Below are 23,763 nucleotides of genomic sequence, written 5' to 3' on the forward strand. Positions count from 1 at the left end.
CTACTGTTCTTGGTTTTGGCTTGTAAATTAGTGACATACAGAGTCAGTAGAACTATATATTCAACAACTTGATCTCTTATTACTGTCTTCTAGGGGTGTCAAAATTTTAGTTTTTTCTTGGAAAATGTTTCCCACAATGAGCTATGAACCTATGTTTGTGACCAAGAAGTCTTGACCTATATTAGGGAACAAAGCTAGCAGTAGTACTCCAGACTAGGTTTAAGAAATGCTGCTTTTTCTCTCCCCTATTCTTTCCGCCTTTCGCTTCCCCTTTCCCCAGTGCAGGATAGCAAACCAGAATCTTTTCGGGTTAACCTCCCTGCCTTTCCCACCCCGTTTCTCTTTCTCTTTTTTCTAGGGGTGGGCAAATTAGTGGCTGAAACTGAATCGAATAGTGCCAGAATCGAATATATAAAATACTTTTCGAATAGTTTTGAAAAAATGAACAACCATTTTTGCTTTTAATGTTGTATTCACAACATTAACAAGTTTCTGTCATTACATTGCATTGTTTAATAAAAGCACAGACTCTGAAATCTTCAGTAAGTATGAATGGTCGCAGTTTAGCAACCATTCAGTCTGGCTCCCTTAGCGACGTAGCATGCTCCACTGCATAACTTGCTGTGTTTTATGTTTACAGTAAATATGGTTGCGGGGATGTGATTTATTGCCCATTTTACTCCTTATGTTTGATCATGCACAATTGGTGATTTGGAATATTTTAAATCTATTAAAAAATACCATATTTATTTGATTAGAGGTCAAAATTTTAGTTCTTTCCTTGGAAAATGTTTCCCACAATGAGCTATGAACCTATGTTTGTGACCAAGGAGTCTTGACCTATATTAGAGAACAAAGCTAGCAGTAGTACTCCAGACTAGGTTTAAGAAATGCTGCATATCCGATGCATTCGACAGCACCGAGGACAATGTTTGGTGTGCTGACGATGCTAGCGAAGTATTCGACTAGGATGACTTCTCTGGCAGTTCCGAGGATGCAGCTTGTGGAATAGACTAGCGAGATTTAATAGCCACGCTCACAATGAATAAAAGTGTGTCATGTTCGATGCTTTTTGTTTTTGTAAATAGATATGAGTTGACGTATATTCAAATTATTTTTTTTATTTCTCTGCGAGTTCAATATATAGGCGTCGACTCATATTCGTGTTTGACCTATATTCGTGTAAATATGGCATTTGCATTTGCAAATAGCGATTATTTGATATGAAAACTGAATAAAATAAGACAATGTTCAATTTTTTATTCAAAAGTTTTTAATTTTGCTCTCCCGTGCTGATCCTGGACTCATTTGGTTGGTTTGTTTAGAGTATGTTGGCATCAAGCTAAAATTTTCTTCAATCACTCGTTCTCAAAAGGCTCATGACAGATGTTTTGGTGCACATAACTAATGTACGTTCGATATTTCTGGCCTTAAATTTTATTGAGGTGGAACACTTGAATTATTGTGGACTTCCTTTAAATGAAACACCAAAAAAGTATGTAACTGAACTTGTTGAAATATGAAGAGCATCAATTATTGCTGTCACTAGAGAGAAAAGAAAGGAACCAGTGGCATTCTAATGGCATTTTTCACCCGATTTTGTACAAAAAATGCTGTAAGCTGGCCTGAAAGGTTGCTAAAAATTGTCTGCTCTTGCTCTCACATGTTAACTTTGATGGTCACATTTTTTCGGGAAATGCGTCCCCCCAGGTTCACATTTACTTATTGCAGATTTCAATTCTTCAGGTGACCTAATTCGAGAAAATATAAGCAAATAGTTTTTTATTGACAATAAAGCAACATTTTTTAATGTGTGCAGTTTATACAGGATTTATTGTTGTATGCATGGATAAACTAGCATAATTAAATTTTAATAAATGTGTTAAAGGTCACAAAGCTTATTTTGATGGTTTACTAGGTTAGACACAACTAGGGTCCTTATTTTGAAACATTCCATTTCACTTTTCTCATGTTTCGTGCCGAGTGTGCGATTCCAGCAAAGACGCCAACGTGGCAGCCTCCGAGCCATGACCAAACCAATGGCAAAGGGCCATAAGACGGGAAAATGAAGTGGATCATTAGAAAATACGGCTCGAGAACACAAGGCCATAGAAAAAGTGAAGCGTCCCATGTGAGCGCCCGCAAGCAAACTTAGTGGTGCGCACCTATTAGAGAAATGAAGCGAGTGAGAAACTTGCAGTAATCAATTTTAAGTTCGCCAGAAGAGATTCTGTCAGTTTCCATGCATCTCACAAAAGAGATGCGTAACAGAATCGCCTGTTTGCGAGCTCCCGCCTTGAAAGAAAGTAAGTGCACACCTACAGGAGAGCCGGTAATGCCTTGAGTGATAAGAAACAACATAGCATGACTTTTCCTGAGGCCAGGGAAGCCCAAAAACACGGTTCTCGAGAATGCTGCTTATGAAGCAAGCAAGTGAGCACGCAAAAGTAAACTCTGCAGTGCGGGAATACTCCTCAACTACTGCGGTGGCAGCCACCATAGAGCAACGCAAAAAAAATCAGTTTTGGTGGAAGCCAAGGGCAGCGCAGTAAGAATTTTTTGTGGAAGCCATGGAAAGGTGCAGCACCTCTAGAGCGACACCAGGCGGTGTTTGGTTTCGAGAATGCGCAAAACATTCGGTCATTGTCGTACCTGTGCAGCCGCGACCACTTGTGATTCGTTTCTGTAGCCGTATATGTACGGTGGTGACCCTGAAAGGGTTAAGCTGTAGCCCTTCTGGTCACTAATGCCACTCACGGCACACAACATAATACTTAATGATCAGACATGATTCCCTGTTATAAAATCCACATATTTCTGCCGAATAGTTGCCAGCTCGTGTCTGTGCCACAGTTTGTCAACACATATCACATGCATTTCCACAAAGTGTTCCTGAAATTGTGTGTTTTTCACAGTTATAATCATGCTATTCCAGGTCTGCACCTCATTGGCTCACAAGTCGTCATTAACTATCCCGCTTGTCTGTGTGCTGCTTCTCTATTGGCAGTTTTTTGTTCTCCAACCTGCCTTGCTTGTTGTGCATGCAGGGCTCTGGAGCAGTGGCCACCTTCACTTGCATGTGTCTGGCATGCTCATTGTCCCCGCTTAGCTTTATTTGGCACACTTCTGTTCACTTCTTTTGGCAGTTAGCATGCATTATGATGGCATATTCGCAGCTGAAAATGGTGCCGACTTGATAGAGATAGGCACCTCTATCACCTACACACAATTTAAAGCTAAAAACTATACTGGATACTGAAATTTTCATTGTGCCAGCATTTACATAGTATAGCCTCTAGAGGAAGTACGAAGTTTACTGCATAAATTTGTCATACTTCATTGGGGAATGTGCCTTATTTGTTATATGTTACATGCTTGCAAGCATTCCAGCAGAATGCAGTGCTGTAGCTGTTGCTTCCAATATGCCACAAACAGCTGGTATCGTCATTGTCATCCTAAGCAAGTAGCTATCGCACCTATGTTTATGAACGATGAATCATCTGTAACATCTGTAACAGTAGCACAATTTCAATCCATTTAACCAAAGTTAACAAGACCACTTATTCAATAATCCAAACCATACTCTCATGTCCAGCATAAGAAAACAGTGGACATAGCATTGCTAGTTTTGTTATCTGAAAGTATTGTTTCATTTTCCAAAGTCCTTTGTACTGTGTCGTACTGTTGTCAAAGGTTGGTGTAAATGTATGGTGCTCAGCGATCCAAGCGCAATACTTGAGTAACATGAGAACAAGGTGAGAGCAGGAGCCAACGTTTTGACAAATGGACTTGTCTTCTTCAAAGCCTTGAAGAAGACAAGTTGCCTTGACAAGCTGCCTTGAAGAAGACAAGTCCATTTGTCGAAACGTTGGCTCCTGCTCTCACCTTGTTCTCGTGTTACTCATCATCTTGAATCACCATCTCCCGCATTTCCCTTGTTTTCCCTGGATTTCTACAAACGCGATACTTGGAGCACATGGCTGACAGCGTGTTGGGTGCTCCGAGAGAGAGCTCATGCAGCTAGCTCTCACTGGAAGCACAACAAGCTCCGGCTGCCATACGGTCTGAGTATCTCGTTCCAATCGCTGAGCACTGTATATGCCATAATAGTGTGTGCCCATATGTAAATGCTTCTAATAGTTCTTGTTTTGCATTCCCAATTGTTTACTGGCTGTCACATCTTGCATTTAAGTTTCCATGCTCTTTGGTAGCTTAGAAGACAAAGACAAGTCCCTCTGTCGTAATGTTGGCTCCAGGCAGGGCTTCCCTTATTTGGCCACTATTGATCACTTCAGTAGCTTGGTGCTTATGAGCCATATGCTAGTTCTTGGGTGTCACTTTGCAAGTTTTCATTCTTTGCTTTGACCAAAGTGTAATGTTGCTATATATTGTAAATAAGAGGACACCCCCTGAACGCCACTTTAGTTTGCTTAGATGTGACTTAAAAATATGAGCACTTTGACTTGCAAGTGAATAGCCACAGTGAGAAAGCTTTGCGAGTTGGGTCTCTCTGTAATTGCCAGGAGACACGATTGTTTCATTATCAATTCTTTTGCAACTTGGAGTTTGTCGTCTAATTAAGAAAAATGAGTAATGCTTTGACTATTTGTGTATTGTTTCAGCCCGGAAGATCACAATGATATATCGCATTCCATTAGTGACTGGGAAGCCAAGCATGACTGCTTCGTGAAGGTTTTAGATGTGATGTAAGTGTCTGTGAACAGTTGGTTTTTCACGCCTAATTGCTTACTTAAATCGTGAATGAATTAACATGACTCATGCACTTTGTATTGATTGGAGCAAAATATGAGGAAATTAGTGTAGCCACTTAAGGAGTACTCACACAAGACTTTTGTCTTGCTTTATTTTGCTTATTAGACAGCTGCCAAATCTGTAAGAATGGTATCAAGCCTCAATTTCCCCCTCGACTTTCACCGAATCATTACTTATATATTATCTTTTATTGCTTCCCGTTCAAAACATGTACCAAGTATAACACAGTTTCCTCTCTGGGGTGTGCTTTAGACTAGCTTTTGCCATCAATCCTGAAACCGATACCCTGCCATAGCGATTAAAATAACTCTCACAGCCTTATTTTGAATTCTTTTCAACTTAATAATATTAACATGAGTAAAGAGGTCCCAAGTAATATTAGCATGCTCAAGAATGGGTAAGAAGTTGAAAAAAAAAGCATAAAAAAAAATAAAGAGCCCAAACATAAGATTTTGTTTATCATGAAAATTTGGGGGGGGGGGGGGGGGTTATATGGTATCACAAACCACTGCTGTGCAGGCTGGTCAGTCCAAAGCAGTGGTCGTGAGCCACACCATATTGTCTAGCTGAAAGCTAAGGGCATCAGGCACTCTATAGGCGCAACACGATAATAGGGGAGAGATGGAGGGAGGCACTCCGCATTTTGAAGTAAACAGCAGAGGACAAGACTTGTATGTCAAATGTGGAAGTACAGAGTGAAGGAATGAAAGAATGGCCAATGCAATGCCACACCCAACTTTCTGGAACATGGTCATCATGTGGCTTGTGACCACTGCATCAGGCTTTCCAACACGCACATTAGCAGTTTGTCATACCATGGGACCACCACATGTGGTTTCTCTGACGTATGGAGGAGTCCAGCTCAAGAAACCCTATGCCACAAAGCCACTTGGTGCACGTTTTGAAGTGGTACACTGTAAATAATAATTTAGATCCCGAACTGTGGCTATAGAGTTGGCAGCTATGTAAAGAGCAAAATTTTTGTTTTGGCATGCCTTTAAAAACCATTTTCTCACAAGCTAGGCCTACAGCTTGGAATTGAAATATGCACCACTGTGGGTGAAGATGCAAGGTCAGATTGCATCTTTGACCATAGCAGTGTGTCTGTGGCAGGTGCCGAGTCTGTGAAGGTATAGTTTTCTCGCAGTTCTGCTAAAATTTTCCTCCAATACTAGTTTTTCATCTCTATTAAAAGGTACAGAATGTACTAATGCTTGCTAATGTACTAATATCCTGTAGGGGATATGCTGAATACTGGAAGCAGGCTTTTCCGCACTATTAGGCTGCCCTGCACAAGATGGCTGACCTCCTGCTCATGGCACCATTGAGCCGAGGGTATTAGACAGTTTTAGTTTAGCGTGGTTACAGGAATAGCGGGCGTACCGGAATAGCGGGATCGAAGTGCGCATGCGCAGAACGCTAACCGACTCATACCGTTTACCGTGCGCACGCTATTTCTCAGAGTTAACGTTACCGTGTTAGCGTGGTGTACGTAGTGTACGTAAAACATGGCGGCGGTCCCGGTCGCCCGCTTCGAACTGAATTTCGCGTTGTTTTTGTAGAATTCACTTCGTTCGTAGCAAATGACTGCGTAAACGGCTTTTGTTTAGTCTCATGCCGCTTCGCCGAGAGAGTGTTATGGCTAATCTTGAGGAATTTTCGAGATCGCTTCTCGTTTCGAACGCGCCTAAGCCTAACGAGAGAAATTTTTTCTGAGATGTGAGCGCCATCTGTCGCTGATGTCGGGAGATAGGCGCGACGACGGCATATGACCTCTGAGATGGGAGGATTTCGGAGGCTATGGTAGACAGCTTGTACTGCTTGTCTGTTTCGTTGCAGATCGACGGACATGTGATTGTTGCAAACAATGAGGATGTCGTAAGAGATGGTAGATATGATAGCGGCACCAGCTCATGAAGTCCTACTTTATTTCCACTTGTGGCAACACCCACCATCTTGTCTGGTTAAAACAAGACTTGTGGGGAAGTGCCCTTGCAGAATTTTGTGCATATCCTCTAATATGCTTATGCATCTGTTGATGCTGTACCTACACACCTATATAATGATTTTTCTTACCTTTTTTCTGGTGGATTTTCAAAACAGTTAGGGCAGTTTATTGATGATTTTGATTCTGCTGCTCCATTAGTTCTTCAGGCTCAGTTACCTCTCTTTTACTGTAGCATACAGGCTTTGTGTCTTCATTTTGTTGCATATGTAGTGTGAACTACGAAGACTGGCGCTTGCCACTCGGCCAGCTTTTGCAGCCCCTGCCTTTCCCAGACGAGTGAGTGTTCTTCGCTTTGTTGTTTTTTCATTTTTATTTGTGTAGTTATCACAATCTTGAACCCTTTTTTACAAACGAAACAAAGAATAACTTACTGCTTGTCTCTTTAACAGTGCCCTTGCCTGCCAGCGGTTCACTTTGTGAGTACCCATTTATTTTTCTCCCCCCCCCCCCCTCCCTTTCTGGTGATAGCTTTGTGACATAGGGGTATAGTTCAAATATCCCACTTTTGCAACTTAAATTGTTTGCTTGTGATTCAAACTGTCCTTTTCTTGCCATGCTATATTGCAATTTCTACAAGTTCTTGTGTGTAAAAGGGACTGGGTACCAATTTTTAAGGATCCCCATTCTTGTGGAGCATTAATGTGAATATTTAAACTGTACAAGCATCAGCAACGTTGATAACTAAGATTGAAAGTGATAGTATACCGCAAAAATTGAACTTGGAAATTAGTGCAGCTTCGTCATTAATGAAAGTTTTTTTTAGATTGTGTTATTAAAAAAGTCGTCAAATATGACTGCAAATTGTGTCAGCCTTGTGCAAAACTTATAATTTAATGAGCACATATGTGGACATTCCAATATATCTGCTCCACTTCAGTTGGAGTGGCTATATTGCAGAAACAGGTGTTCTAAGAAAAGCAACATTGCAAGAGAACGAAAACACCAGTCACAGCGGCTCACTGGCTTTGGCACTCGGCTAGCAGGATGTAGTGGGTTTGATTCCTGGCTGCGGCCGCCACATTTCTTATGGGGTCAAAATGCAACAATGCTCGTGTAGTTAGATTTAGGTGCTAGTAAAAGGGGCTGAGGGGCCTGTGGTCAAAATTAATGTGTAGCCCTCACTACTGCCTCCCTCGTAAACTACTGTACAGCTTCAGGACAATAAAACCCCTAATTTAGTTAAGAGAATGAAAACAATGCACTCCATGAATGAGCCCGAAAGGGAAAAACACAAGCATGTAGAAAATCCGTAAGCTGAAGTGCCAGGTTGACTATGATGAGCACATAGCTGCTTATTATAGATTATAGATGATGTGATTATGTAAAGGCAGCGTCACTTTTCAGCGAGAACCTCCCTGCAGTTGCACATACGAAGTATAATTATGGGCTCAGGAGCCCTTGTGCTAGCAAAGAAATGTAGCTTTTTGATTAAAAATGAAGCGCAATTGATTTATGCATATTTATGTAATGCCACAAGGGACATTTCTTTTTTCTTGCCGTTTCATTGCTGCTTGTCAACTTGTGTAATCTTTTTGCAACATTCAGAAACCTATATCTTTTTTAAAGAGTAAAATCATGCTTGTTTCTATTGTGTTGAAACATTGTCCTTTTTGTCTTTACCCCGTTGTGGCTTAGAGCTTTGACGTTGCTCTTCTAATCCCAAGGGCATGGGGTGAAATCGCGGCTGCAGTGGCCTCATTTTGATTGGGGCAAAACACACAAAACGCCCATGTACCGTGAATTGGGTGTACGTTGAGAACCCCAGTTGGTCAAAATTAATTCGGAGTTCCCCGCTACGGCATGCCTCATAATCATATTGTGATTTTGGCATGTGAAACCGCAGAATTTAATTTATGACATTGTCTTTCCATTCGTGCCATAATCTCAGGCCACATTCCAGACAGCAGGCAGTCCCTATAACTTTCTCATATCCAATTTTTTATGGCTTAATTTATCAGAAAATGTGGCGCTTTATGTGTTTATATGCTATATTTAGTGTATGAAATGTGGTGTCTCATGTTTGGCTGTCATGGCTCACATTTATTTTTCCTTTGCATATTTATTTATTTATTTATTTATTTATTTATTTATTTATTTATTCATTCATATTACCTTACAGGCCCACTGAAGGGCATTGAGTAAAGGGGTAACAGTTTCAACAGAAAAAAGAAATGTTAGCATCAAAAAAGGTAACAAATTAAAGGTTACAAAAAGTACAGTAGAACATCATTATACAGTATTATCAAACAGTGTATTCAGGTTATCACAAAAAGTTTCGCAGTTTGACATGGATGCGATGTGGTCCGGAAGATTGCTCTAAAGTGCAATAGTGCGAGGCAGTGATGATGAGTTAAATTCCTGCGTTTGACCATGTATGTGCTTGAAACTGAGCGTGTTGTGACGGTGCACAGAGGTGTATGAATTGGCAGATGGTAAAATTTATTCACATAGATGTATCTGTAAAACAAAGAAGAGTGACGATGCAGCGAGTTTCTAATGAGTGAAGTGAAATGCGTTTTTTTATTCGGGTAATGCTAGAAAGCAGTCGTACTTACATGAGATGAATCTTGCTGCTCTATTCTGAACAGCTTCCAACATGCTAAAAAGGTAACCCTGATATGGGGCGCGATCTTGTACGCGTTCCAAAATGGAACGGAGGCGTTCCGTTCCATCGAGCCGCACACGAATTGGTCAATTTGAACGTCGCGGTTGAAATTGACCAATCGTGTGCGGCTTGATGGAACGGAACGCCTCTGTTCCATTTTGGAACGCGTACAAGATCACGCCCATGGTGACCATGTGGATGAAGCAAATTCTAATTGCGGATGAACATAGGTTAGATATGCTAATTTCCGTACATTGGAAGGTGCGTTTCGCAAGTTTCTATGCATATAACCGAGGCACTTAAAACCTTTAAAAGGCACTTGTATAACCTTGGGTATCCTTGTGTTGTTGATATATTTGCATTTGCATCTACTAATTTGGTCCATACTGCTTCTGTATCTGTGTAGCATGTTGGCAAACACAAGTTAATGCCATTAGATTATACTGTGTAGGCCATGCAATCTCACACATTTTAATACAAACCATTTTGCTTGGCCACTATTCCGTTTGAACTTTGATGTTTCTATCATCCTTTTGACATTTTTTACCAGTTTTTAACATTAAAATTACAACGTTATGTCAATAGTTCATATTTTGGAAATTTTTTTTGTCACCTGGGGACGACCATCGTCGTCTGCTCTTTAAATATTTGATTTGTTGCTTGCCATCATAACTTTCATAGAACAAGATGATGGCTTTGATGACTTAAATCACTATGTTAATTTAAACGGGTATCTGACAGCTTTATATAGGTCTCTGCTCAATTTCTTTATTTGTGTTGATGTTAAATTTCTTAGAAGCGAAGCCAAAAACCTGCGAATCACTATGGTCCTACTTCCACTATCAATTTTTATACAGGGTGTTTCAGTGGACACTTTCAAAATTTATTTAAGGTTGCGTGTGGCAGATAGCCCAATTCTAGTTAATGAGCTGGTCTACTCGAAGAGGCGGGCATTACATGCACAAAAAATTGAAATGAATAATCGGCTAATTAACAAAAAATCACTAATTAAGTTTTAAACTAATTACTTGATGGCCCATATTGCAATTTACAAATTGTAGCCATGGAATTCGCAAGGCGGATCCACTTAGAATTAATTCTCAGGATGACACCAGTTTCGAGATATTAGTTCCTGAACTTTGCGGAGAAATGCATTGGTGTTCCAGTTAATTTTGTGCTTCAATGCATAAAGCGATGTTTTTAAGAACCTAACTGGAATGCCAATGCATTTCTCCGCAACGTTCGGGAACTAATATCTGGAAACTGGTGTCGCCATGAGAATTTGTTCCAAGTGGATCCGCCTTGCCAACTCCACGGCTACAATTTGTCAATTGCAATAAGGGCCATCAGGTAATTAGTTAAAACCTAATTAGTGAATTTCTGTTAATTATTCGATTATGCATTTCAATTTCTTATGCAAGTAATGTTCGCCTCTTCGAGTAGAGCAGCTCATGAACTAGAATTGTGCTATCTGCCATAGGCAACCTTTAAGAATTTTTGAAAGTGTTCCCTGAAACACCCTGTATAGATTACATAACACTCTCCCAGCTAGTAACCTCTGTGCTACACCACTGAGTATACAGTATAGACCACTTATAACGTAACCACTTATAGTGCAGGACCGAATATAATACGGTCTTTTCAGACTCCCAATAATTTTTCCGTAACACTCCATGTATATGCATACCACTTACAGTGCAGCCGTGTGAGACGAAATACCAGTTAAAATGCGGCTTCCGCGGGAAAATCTCGCCGACAAGGGCGGTAGCGAGCACGCTTCTCAACGAGGTGCGCCCACCGATGGGAGAGGAGATCAACGAGTGCGATGCGGAGGAGGAGCATGAGACGTGGAGCACTAGTCCAAGGGCGATAAAATCGTCGCCGCGCGCAGTATCTGCGAGTGAAAGCGCGCGGGGGACGCGCGCCTTCACGGAGAGCGAACGCACAGCGGAGAGCAAACGTGACTTCCATCACCCGAAAGGCCATGGGGGCATTGGAGCGAGGGAGGGGGGGCGACGCTGTGCTGCGGCACCAAACCTTGTCGACAAGGGCGGCAGCGAGCACGCTTCTCAACAAGGTGCGTGCTCCCGGCCGGCGTATGCATTATTCAATGCAACCACACTCTCGTTAATTCGGACTTATTTGGCCGCACATCGGTTAATTTGAACTACTTTCGGAGCTCGGTAAGTGTGGAGCGCCGCAAATGTGCGACGCAAAAGAGCAAGAACGGCGCTAGCGTCCAACCGAAACGAAGCGGCTTAGTCCGCATCGCCACAGCCATCAGTTGAAATCATACGAGAATGACAGCAACGCCGGAACGCTTCGAGCCTATTTGTATCTTTAAAGCCTGTATTCTTGCGTTTCCCGCTGCGCATACACCGCACCGCGTTGGCCGCGGGCTTTAGTAACTGCATAGTCGTCATCCACGATTGCGTCGATAGTGGCCGCGGTTTTCTCCACAGCGATTGCGGCGAACAGTAGTTTCGTTTTATTTACTCGGTACGCGCGTCGGCCGCGTGCCTAAAAAACTGCGTAGTCGCCATTGATGATCGCATAGATAGCGACTGCGGTGTCGACTGCAGTTGTTGCAGCGAATGGTAGTTAATTCGTCCAGACTTGGTGCGTGCGTCGGGCACGTGCCTTCAGCACCACAAAGTCATAGTTCATAATCGCGTCGATAGCGGTCATGGTTTTTTCCGCAGCGGTTGCGGCGTTTCGTTTTGACTCGGTGCAAAGCTGCCGAACTTCATCGCGATTACGTTTTCGCCAGTGAGCATCGCGATTATGTTTTCGCCAGCTCACTGGCGAAAACGTAATCGCGATGTGCGTGCGATAGTACAAAGCACGTCTACATGCTTGGTCTACATGTTTTGCATACGTGCAGGGCTTGAAAATCATTGTTTTGGTTATAGTGCAGTACCACTTATAGTGCAGATATTCGTGACTCCGGCGACTTACGTTATAAGCGGTCTATACTGTATTTAGTCTAGTTGATGGATCATTATTTATGGAAACTTATGTGTATGGCCTTGCTACTACCCCCCCCCTTTATTCAGGCCTAATGGCCACCAAAGCTAGGTGAACAAAATCGGCTATTCAATAAAAACGAAACTTACATCAAGAAATAAGTAGCCCCCAGCGCTCCCGCCAGCCAACATGACAGCTTGGTGTTGTTTTGGCCACAGTTGCCATTCAGACTCTCCACCCAGCAGTACACAGGTCACTTATATAATTTTGCTGGTGGAGTGCAGACCGCAGTGCATACTACATGGATGGCAGCGTGTTGCTTGAGTGCCACTGCTCACATTAAACATCTTTAGTCTGGAATGCCACAGCATTTCCTGAAATACATACTGGTATCTGTCTGCTTGTTAGATGTAAAATTCTACACTAGCTTATTCTGGTAATTCCAACATTACTGCTATATTTAGGAAGTTATTACCTGCGTGAACTAGACCTTCACATTATACATCTGTGATGCGACTGCTGTTGCTATAATTTTAACTCTTTCAGTGTCGTTTTCTTTTTTTCTTGGATATTAAAAACGAACTTAACAGTTTATCTCTGGTTATGCAGAAGGGCAAAAATGACATGGATAATGGAAAATGCTTTCTTGGTATGGTTTTCGCATTTCTGTCTATCTGATGTCGACACAGCGGGACAAACACGAAAATGTACCGGTACATCAGTAACAGTGAAAGGGTTAACGGTGGATGCAAAAGTAACTGCTTGCTTTCATTTTAGTCCCAGGTTGTTTGCAGAACCCAAAGTGCACAGAGACAGAGATTTGGTGCATATAGCACAGTTATTGTTCACTGTCTTATGGGGACTCTGCTACAGGTTTATGAAAGAGGGTGTTGCAGCTTAATCGCCAAGTATCAGGACTGGCATGGAAGTGTTTCTTTGTTGATGGCATGTCCAATGCTTGTCACCTGGATGCAGGGGCCTGGAGCCCATAGTGGAATGTCTTGGCACTGACCCACGGTGTGAGGTGCACAGTGTGGTGTTAGGTGCACGTGATGGGAAGGATGGCTGGCTGCAGCTGTACAGTCCAGGTAGCATCGCTTGCCAGGATGGTGGTGCCCTCTGGAGCCAGCTGCTGGGCACCCTGGTGGGCTGTGGCTGTGGCCGGCGGCGTGCCTTTCTGGGACCCCTGGCAAAGTGGCTTGATGCTCTGCGTGAGCGTGCCCTGGCTGGTGACACTGCTTGCCAGATGACACTATGTGCTATGTTGGAACTGGGTGCCCTCGAGTCACCAGAGGCGCGATTGCAGGCTGGTGCTGCTCTCCAGAGCTCACCCCACTATGGTGCTCTCTGCGTACGCCAGGGTCAGGCACGCCAGCTCCAGCAGAAGGGTGGCCCCACAAAGCTTACGCTGCCTGCACGCTCCACGGCAAGTGACTCTGCAGCTTGACCACTTGTGGCCAACTGTTATGCAACACACTTGTGAAGAATTGCTCTGACGCATAAGTTTGTCCTGAGTAGCTCTTGTTAGGCAAACAAGGCTTACAGGTCAGGTTGACAATGTTATGCCAGTAGCATGGTAATTGAGCTTTGTGATAGCATGTACTCCCCTAAGCAAACGTATACGAATTGGAACTGCACTCCAAACTTGGCATTGCGAACTTACTGGTGCACTCGTCAAGTCCAATTTCTGCCTCCTAATTACGAAAAATTAAGTTTTTCCGGAAAACTTGTGGATCGTATACTTTTGCTCATGGGTGTACATATACCTCATTATAGAATAGCAAAGACCAGCTGCCCATTGTTGGCTATAGCGAGCTGTCCATTACTTTCCCCGCAGAGGCATCTGCATCAGCAGGCATTTGGTATGTTGCAACACCACGAATCTGAGCACATGAGGGTTGGACCCTCCCACGTGTAGCTGTGTGCTGCTTAGCCATGTCCGAGGAAAGGGGGATCCTGGAGCTTGAGCCAATGCCGGTTGTTTAGATCTATATGGCCCTTGAGCGGAGGCAAAAGACCTCTTCGGCGTCCGTTTCATGTAGACGGCAACGCCGGACTTACCTTCCTGGGGAAAATTGGCAGTCGCCGTTTCCTGTCCTTTCCAAGTGCTCTAGCTTTTGCTTTTTTTATCTTTCCTACCTCCTTCTTCCTTCATCTCTTTTCTCCTTGTTTCCGATGGCTAGGGTTAACATGGTGTGATGTATCCAACCTTGGGTATGTTAGAGTGGGTTATACAGTCGAACCTGGATATATGGGACCCACATCTAACGAATTATTGTGCATAACTAACAGCAGTAAAATCTTGAAAATTGTTGTATAAATGTTTCATTTTGTATATTGAAATATTTATATATAGAACATTTTTGTGATCCCCTTCGGATTCTATATATCCGTGTTCGACTGTAGTGGCAATGTACTGTTGACACATAAAACTCCCTTTACAAAGTCATTGTAGTGTCCCTTTGTTGAGCTCCTGGATGGGTGGCTGCCATCGCTACCAAACAAGTATGAACCTTTATGGCCTCATCTTCTTTCCGTGCACTACCTCATCATTCTCTATCAAAAAGAGGACGCACTGTTGAAACATTTTCTTTCCTGAACCGAGTGAAAGAAAACTTTTTCGAGGTTCCATGTAATCCACAAGACAGTAAGAACTCTCACTGCTTCTCGTGGCCATGTGCTTAACTGACACTATAAGACCAGGTTATACGACAATTACAATGGCAAGTACGACTTCCTTCTAGAGGTGTGGCACAAAATTTAGTTTGAAAAACCTTTCAAAACTTATGATGTTCGGAGAGATCCCTCTAACTGTAACTGAGCATTGCTCTTTAAACGCTGTCCGGTGTGTCATATCTGAGGAAGAGAAGATATGCTACAGCTGAGTGAAGCTGGACTTCTTGAAGGATGGAAGGACCAAGATGTTGTTAATGTACAACTAACCAAAATAAGATGAGAGAACAGTGAAACCCCCATCAAACATATAATCTTGACCTTTGCCTCCAATACGCTTCCTGGAACTCTTGAAACTGGATACGCAAAAATCTGCTTAAGGCCATACATCCCCAACCCTCGCTGATGCTTCAGCTGTCAAAGGTTTGGTCATGGTTCACAAAGCTGCCAAGGCCAATTAACCTTAGAAAATGTGCTTCCCGAGATCACCCCTCCTACAACTGTTCTAACACACCTCACTGTGCAAACTGCCAAGTGGAACATGCCACATACTCCCAGTCTTATCTATCCTGGAAAAAAGAAAAAGATAATGTTGCATTAAAATTTAAACAGAACATCTTCATAGAGGCACAGAAACGTCTCTCTTCATTGCAAGAATCTAGCTATGCTGTGGTGGCACGTCAGGGGGCGGTGCCACAGAGACCTTTGTGGTCGTTCAGACCAACGTTACTAGACTAGCTTCAGTTGTAAAACTCTCCGCCCGTGCGCTTAGCGCCGCTGTCGCCACTCCTTGGGCAGCCGCCAGATGGTGGCACCATTCCATCGCGCTCCACTGCAGACGCCTTGCCGCAGCCTTGAGCTCGTGCGGACGGGCAGCTTGCGCGCGTTTCATGCTCTCCCTAGTCCGAATTAGTGATACCATGCGAAATGCGGTATCCATCTACAGCAATAAGATATATCGGGCTAGTCGGTTCATACTGAAATTCAAAAGGGTAAACTGCACAATAGGAAGAAACGCATATGAGGAAGCGCAGAAGCTGCGTTTAAGCGTCGTGTGTTTCTTCCTGCTTCCTAAACCTTTCACGCAGTTTACTTTTCCCATACAGCAGCTTTGCACGTTTTCTTGCTGCTTTTACTTGCTTAACACTTTGGTCTGAGGCAGTTATATGCCAGCTAGCGAGACCAAATTTGTTATCCACAAAAATAACAGCACAACTTTCTTGTAAACCAATAGGTGCTTTATTAAATAAAACGAAGTAAAAAACAACTGTATGCCTCTATATATAGCTAAGACTTAAACTGTCAGAAGGGACATAACCTAAGCAAATGATTTGGGCCTACGTGAAAACCAACTCCACCTACAGCAGCTTGGCATGTTTCCTCGCTTACTTCAAGACTGGATCCCCGCCGCTGCTCCAGGAACCTTGCCTAAGAATGCATTTTTATGCAAGGTTCCTGCAAGGTATGCGTGTATGCATGCGCGTGACTAAATAAAAATTAGTGTAGCTTGCACAAATGGCGCAAGGCTAAAGAAACAGCGGAGCTAATCGGCACCTAGCTGGTCCTGGCCTTGCGGGTTATGCTTTTCCGGAATTTATTGATTATTGATCGATTATCGATTACCTATTGATTGGCTATCGCGAGATATTGGCCACATATTTGGGCTAGGCTAATCACTATCAAGTCATCCCCAGAATTTTCTTGAATTTCTTGGTGATTGATCGATAATCGATTGGCTATTGATAGGCTATTGCAAGGTATTGGCCACGTATTTGGGCTAGGCTAAGCACTACCAAGTCATCCCCAGCATTTCCCGGAATTTTCAACAGCTCCGCTGTTAAAAATTTAATGATGCATGTGCTCAGTTCCTGAAAGCGCAAGGGGCACCGAACACGACTCAGCGTATTCTCTGATAGCACTTCTAAGATGGCCCAGAACAGGTCACCAAACATCTCTCTTCGTTTGCATTTTTTTCCCCAGTTGGTTCGACAGATACGAGGGGAAGGTTCGGGAACACTTTCGGCACCGCACCCTCGGCAAGTGTCCACTTGTCTCGTGGCACCTCAACCGTCTGTCCATTGATAATATGCACAAACACTTTAAGATGTCCTGCTCATGAAAGTGTAAATCACACACCATGGATTTCGCAGAGAGTTCCTGATCGGCAGGAGGAATCGCTCTGTTCAACGCCAAGCGAAGTGTCGCATCGCTGGGAGAACACAAGAAGTGGCGCGCCAAACTGTCAACATCGTTTGATAGCCGCTTGTTGCAGTCAGGAACGCAGCTTGTCCGTATCGTCTGCTAATATCCTTAACAAACGCGATGAAGGCTACAGTTTCGCGGATGACATGCTTCCTGAAATCTGCCGTCAACAACCAACCACAGAATACACGAACGCTGCACTGCGTGTTTCGTCCGGCCAGTTCGCGTAGCCGGCTATTGGGGAAGTGAAGCTGGTTGCGACGGCAGTGCCTTGCAGGCGCGGGCGGGTGGCGGTTCTGCGCAACGCCGCCGAGTTTTACAACTGAAGCTAGTCTAGTAACGTTGGTTCAGACCACGTATAGTGAGCCAACAGGCATGCCGCTAGCCCCTAAGGCAGACCTTGTTAGCACCGCTCCACCACCAAGGAAGAAGTGCCTAAAGGCCTTCTAGGGATAGGATATCATATAGGTATCCGTTTTGCGACCGGTGCCTTCAGAACAAGTCTTGTAGAGTCTCTACATAGAATCAGAATCTAACGAATGGTCACTACATCTTCGAAGGTCATGTTTTAGTTGCATGTATTTTCTCAAAATAGATGCCAACAATGAACATCCTACTTATTTAACCCTTTAGCCGCCAACGCCGAGCTGTACTCGTCACACGAGTTTGTACCAATATCGCCAATAGAGAGTTTTAGCATTGCCGTATTACGGTACGGTAAGTGCGGTATACGGTACGGTATTACCGTTCCGTACGAACGTACCGCGACGACCGAAGACGTTTTAGCTGCGTGTGTGATCGATGAGGACGGTAACTTGATAATGATGATAGTGGCTAACTTTAGGGCTTTGCCAGTATGCAAGGACTATGTGCTGAGCGCGAAATATTAATTTTGGCGAATAGTAGAAAGCTTTTGCTTGTCCATACACATATTATTCCTCAAGGAAGGGTCAGTTACGGCAAATGTGGACGCCAGTCACGAAGCTGGTGGCGACATCTTGTGACGCTTTGTCCAGCAACAGGTGAAACCTTTTTTTGTTGCATCGGTGTTTTTGTCTGAGCAATATATAAAAATAGGACTTTTTGGTATACGTTGCACCGCTGGCGACACTTTACACAAGCAGATAAGTAGAATATTGTTAATTACTGCAATAAAGACTAGGCGCCCCCTCTAAGTAAAGTATGCGTCACTAGATGGCGCCACCAACCCGAAGTGTTTCTTTTTTTCTTTTTTCTCTTTCCACACTTTATGTTGTTTCTTTACTTGGTTTTCGTCTATATTAATCTTAGTTTTTTTCTCATTCGGCGTGAGTGTTACGAATGGTACGGTCACAAGTTCAGTTCAGCTCAAGTTTATGCTTTCGGTTAGAAGGGCTGTCATACGTGCCGTCACTTCGCCGCGTCGCAGAAAGTGAATTAAAGTTAACTCGTTCCTTGGTCCTACCATGGTGAAAAACGCACGCGAGACGCGGACATGCACGGCATGGACTCTGTGGCCGACGCCACTTGCTCGCTATGTTTAGGCTTGGTCCGGCTCGGCTCGCAAAACATGGTGCGCACGTTACCATTTGCGGTAGAGACTCCTTACCGTCAAGTACGCCGTACGGAAAGTTTTTCCGTACGGTAAAGTGCGTGCATGCGCAGTCCTCGGCCGGTACGGTAATACCGCACTTACTGTACGGTAACTTGGCACTGCTAAATCTCTCTATTGACGAGTTACACTCGTCCGGCCCGATTTTCCGCTTCTTCCACCGCCAAAGATGTATCATGGTTGTCAATTGCTTTGCTTGCAATTTTCAACTCTAGATGGCGGTAGTTGTCTACGAAAAACCACATTTCGTGCATTTCGCGTGTGTTTTAAGCCTGGCAACAGTCATTTCATAATGGCGCTTCGCAAGAAGAATGCCGGTGGCGGCGATGCTCCAAGAAAAAGAGGTGCTTCTTTGAGCAGTACAGAAAGCAGCGTTAGTGACAACATGGAATTTGTGTCCGACAACGGCTCCTACGTTGTCTTTACCCTGGATATTGCTTCAGATGACGACGAGAGCGACGGTGATGACGACGACGGTGACGCACTGAGCAGTGCACGCGTGTGTGGCAACGCGTGAACACCGATAACCCACCACCTGCGCCTCCACGGTTTCCCTTCTCTTCAGTGCCCGGAATCTTGCGGCAGCCCACTGACGACAATGATATTCTCGGCTGGTTTCATGTATTTTTTTTTTCTGGGGCATCACGGCATGCATTGCGGGAAAGCCGCCCTTAACAGCAGTTTTTTTCTTTTTTAATTTCTGTGCTAATCTAAAGAGAAATCAATGATGTAACATATATTTTCAGAATCAGAATTACATGCAAAAAATTATATTGCAAAAACTTTTTTAAAAAGTTGGCGATTTTGGTACGTTTTTCGGAAGTTAAATTGGCAGTGAAAAAGTTAACCATAAACGATATGACCAGCGCCACCCGGTTCCACAGCCAACATGCTGTGAGAGAGCTCTTCTCTCTGTGCTTGAGGAACCTTAGTGATGAAATCAGTGTCTCACTCCTTGAACATCATTTAATGGCCCCAGCGAAGCCATTACCATAGTGGCAGTGGCAGTTTATAGATGTGACATGTCTCTTGTAGAAGTTACAAAGCATGCTCCTGATGCACATATCTGAATGCACTTCCTAGAATTTCAGCCAAAATACTCATGCCCAGAATTCTACGCTGACGCATCAAAGTCGCATGCGAGTGTGTTGTGTGCAGCGGTGGGCCCATCGTTCTCGGTATCTGTTGCCCTGCACCAGGAAGCAAGTATTTTTACGGCTGAGGCCTATGCACTATTCTCAGCTGCAGAGTACATCAGTAATATCCAGCTTCGGAATGCATTTGTTTATACTGACTCTTTAAGCGTCATTAAAGCTCTATCGTCGCTACAGAAACATGAGACTCCTGTAATTACTGAGCTTTGCTCAGCTCTATGCAAAGCTTACGCTTCTCAACAGCATGACATTATATGCTGGGTTCCAGGGCACACAGGCATGGAAGGCAGCATGCTTGCTGATAAACTGGCTACATCTATAGATTCAAACGCTAATAACTCTTCCATCGCTGTTCCTGCCATAGATTTGAAACCGTGCCTATGCAAAAAACTGAGCTGCTGTTGGCAACGCTTCTGGGACACAAGATCCTCTAACAAGCTCTATTTAATAAAGCCACATTTAGGATGTTGGCCCCCAATAACAAAAACACGATGGAATGAGGTCACTTTCTGTCAACTTCTATTAGGCCACACGTATGGCATGGCTGAGCAGGCCGTGTAATGCGTAGGATGGATAACTGGTGGGCCGTTAGAGTTACAGAATGGATACAAAGAGAAGGGAAGCGCAGTCGAGGACGGCAGAAAACTAGGTTGGGTGATGAAGTTAGGAAATTTGCAGGCGCAAGTTAGATTCAGCTAGCGCAAGACAGGGGCAATTGGAGATCGCAGGGAGAGGCCTTCGTCCTGCAGTGGACATAAATGTAGGCTGATGATGATATATATTGATATGGCATGAGAAGGAAACTTACAGAATAATAAAAATGGGTTGGAGTGCATACGGCAGGATTACCAAATCCTGACTGGAAGCTTAACACTTTGTTCAAAAGAAAAGTGTACAATCATTGCATTCTACCGGTGCTAACATATGAGGCAGAAACTTGGAGGCTAACAAAGAAGGTCGATGACAAGTTAAGGATCGCACAAAGAGTGATCGAACTAAAAATTTTAGGTGCGATGTTAAGGGGACCCTGAAAAAATTTTCATGATTTTGTACAAATGTACTGAGCCATTAGGGTAGGTCCTTCTGATCATAAAAGGACCCCTCACCAGGCTGCATAGCAAATTTCGTTTATATGCTGGAAGTTGTTACGTGCCCTCTTCGGAGTGTTTTACTGCAATAATTATTCAAATTGGTTCATTAGTGCCACGAACCCATGATTTCAGGAGGTGAGCGACACTGCCAACAAGGACACTCTCTTCACTCGCCCTGTCTAACCTCCACAAGCGAAATTCCTTCCCTGCATTCTTCCATACCAGAGCTGGAGGATCGCGTGACGCATACGTCTTGGGCCCTGCCTTCTTTTTTTTTTTCCCCCTTTCTTTTTTGCTGTGCGCCACACTTCCGCTGACGGTCAAGCGCGCGAGCTGTTGCGTTTTTCGTTTTGCGCGCTGTGCACGAGAACACCTGACTAGTGGTATAAGTCAGTGCTACACAAACACTGAGGCAGACGCAAGCAGATCACAGAGCATGATCACGCGCTGGAACATGGTAGAAAATGACATAGTTTCTCTCTCAGTGCACGCGACTGCACGACATGGGAACAAGCAGACGAAATGGAAGTACATCTCTTTTGCTACGGTACGAACTAAACAAAGACACGCAGACATTTGGTTTGTAGGTTTTATAATTTCTCTAAAGTTTAATTTGTCCATTAGCAACAGACCAAACAAATAACTGCTGTTGCCTTGAATAATTCTCGAAATCACGTGTCCCTGAGAGTGACGTCACAGCACACACATGTATGTCGGAGCACTTGTGCATGTACGTCAACTCTCCGGCTGGAAGCACGAAGCTCGCGTGGAGAAGGGCAAACGGTGTTTGGTTTGGAATTTTAGCTCATTCCGCAGCGCGCAGAGAGGTAATACTTGGCCGACATGATCGTTAGAGCGCATTGTATGCACTGCGCTTGTCAGCTAAAAATGGCCAGACCTGGTGAGCAGCCCTTTAATTTACACATTTTAGTGCCTCGTGTAAGCGTATAATTTATTATAAGGTCTTAAAACTGTACAATGCTACCGATCGCAGCGGCACTGCTTCCTTGAGTTTTCAGTCACCCCACACCAATTGACTGATGTCAGCCATCTGACGTCAGTTGAGCGAGCAATCCAATTGACTACCAAGGTTGTGGCATCAATAATTTTTCCGACTTAATGGTGAACAAATGTTGTCCATAATAGTTGGAATGTTGGTTAACTTGTTTCTATAAAAATAAGTCACGGAGCATACACAACGACAATTTATCATTGCACTCAAGCACTTCTGGCATACAGCAAGTGTCGTCTGCTTGTGTAAAAACCTTCTCTGTGTTGACGCGAGCTACGTGGTCAGGGTTAGTCTCGCGCTTTATTTTTACGAGCACCATGGATCGCCCTTGTTACATTTTGGGCTGGAAATCTAGCGATCGGCGACATGTCAAGCTGCAACATTGTATCCCTCTGCAAGGCATCATGCAAGCAAAGTGGCTGCAGCACATCGGGCGGTTGTTGTTCGATTGGCACCAGAATCTATACGTTTGCAGCCCTTACTTCACACCTAAGGATTACTACCGAATAGAGTTAAGCGCGTCCAGTATTCGGGTAAACTCAAGCGCAAGTGGACTGGGCGTTTTACGCACTGAGCGGAGCTGCAAAACGTGAACGGTCTGCACAGTGCAGCCACCTGGTGGCACAAAGCTCAACGAAACACAGAGCTAATATAGCAGTAACCAAGGGTATTCTACTTTGCTGCTGATGTAAATTTTTGGCAGGAGTGTAATCATGAACACGTTGTCTTTTTAAATGTTTCAGATGTTTTACACTTGGTTACAGCAATATTAGCTCAGTGTATGACTGGTTAAGCTCTGTGCCACCATCTAGACCGTGCAGGCCGTTCAGGCTGCTCACGTACGTCTATGCGAAAGCGCCTTCATCACAGCGGTAATTGTATGGAGGGCTTTAGTTTATACCTCAGCCCATTTGTCAAAACACCCAGCTCGCCTGTGGTTACCGGAATACCGGACACACTTGGTGCTGTGACAGAATGCTCACAGCGCATGCTGCTTGGATAACTCGCTGGGGATCGATGGTCAGGCGGCTAGGGAGAGGTTGGAGAGGCTTCACGCGTTGGCTCCAAGACATCCGGAAGTAGACAACACGACGTCACATCCTGACGCAGAGCCAGTGAAGGCAGAGCTTAGCCCCTATCACTTGGCAAATGAGTTGAGGAGAAAAAGCATATCTAGGGAGGAGGTTAACTTGAAATCATTCGTAGGCCTCTTAATATGAGACGCTTCACTTAAACTGTGGTGCAAATCTTTTACTGTAGCTGTACCCTATATGTCTACAAAATTTTTCCGAACCGTTTCAGGGACCTTTTAAGAGACAGGAAGAAAGCGGTGTGTATCAGAGAACAAACTGTGATAGCCAACATTCAAGTTGACGTTAAGAGAGAAAAGTGGAGCTGGGCAGGCCATGTAATGTGTAAGGCAGATAACTGGTGGACCATTAGAGTTACAGAATGGGTGCCAAGGAAAGGGAAGCACAGTAGAGGATGGCAGAAAATTAGGTAGGGTAATGAAATTGGGGAAATTTGCGGGTGCAAGTTCGAATGAGCTAGCGTAAGACAGGGGTAATCGGAGATCACTGGGAGAGGCCTTCGTCCTGCATTTGACATAAAAATTGGCTGATGATGATGACGAATATGGCACACACACTTATCTGTTGACCAGCGGTGATCCTCCTGTCTGTGGGTA

The 23,763-nt window shown here is 44.0% G+C and overlaps 1 protein-coding gene across 1 annotated transcript in view; it reads left to right on the forward strand.

The window, feature by feature from the left end:
• The window catches only part of LOC119466553 (C-Maf-inducing protein), a 57,242-nt gene that overhangs the window by 16,919 nt on the left and 16,560 nt on the right, over positions 1-23,763 (forward strand). Inside the window, exons 9-12 of the mRNA XM_037727079.2 lie at positions 4,623-4,706; positions 6,992-7,057; positions 7,171-7,197; positions 13,329-13,779. Coding sequence (XP_037583007.1) covers positions 4,623-4,706; positions 6,992-7,057; positions 7,171-7,197; positions 13,329-13,779 — 628 coding nt within the window. The remainder of the gene's footprint in view (positions 1-4,622; positions 4,707-6,991; positions 7,058-7,170; positions 7,198-13,328; positions 13,780-23,763) is intronic.

The sequence above is a fragment of the Dermacentor silvarum genome, chromosome 1, assembly GCF_013339745.2.
Source record: "Dermacentor silvarum isolate Dsil-2018 chromosome 1, BIME_Dsil_1.4, whole genome shotgun sequence".
NCBI classification, from domain to species: Eukaryota; Metazoa; Arthropoda; class Arachnida; order Ixodida; family Ixodidae; genus Dermacentor; species Dermacentor silvarum.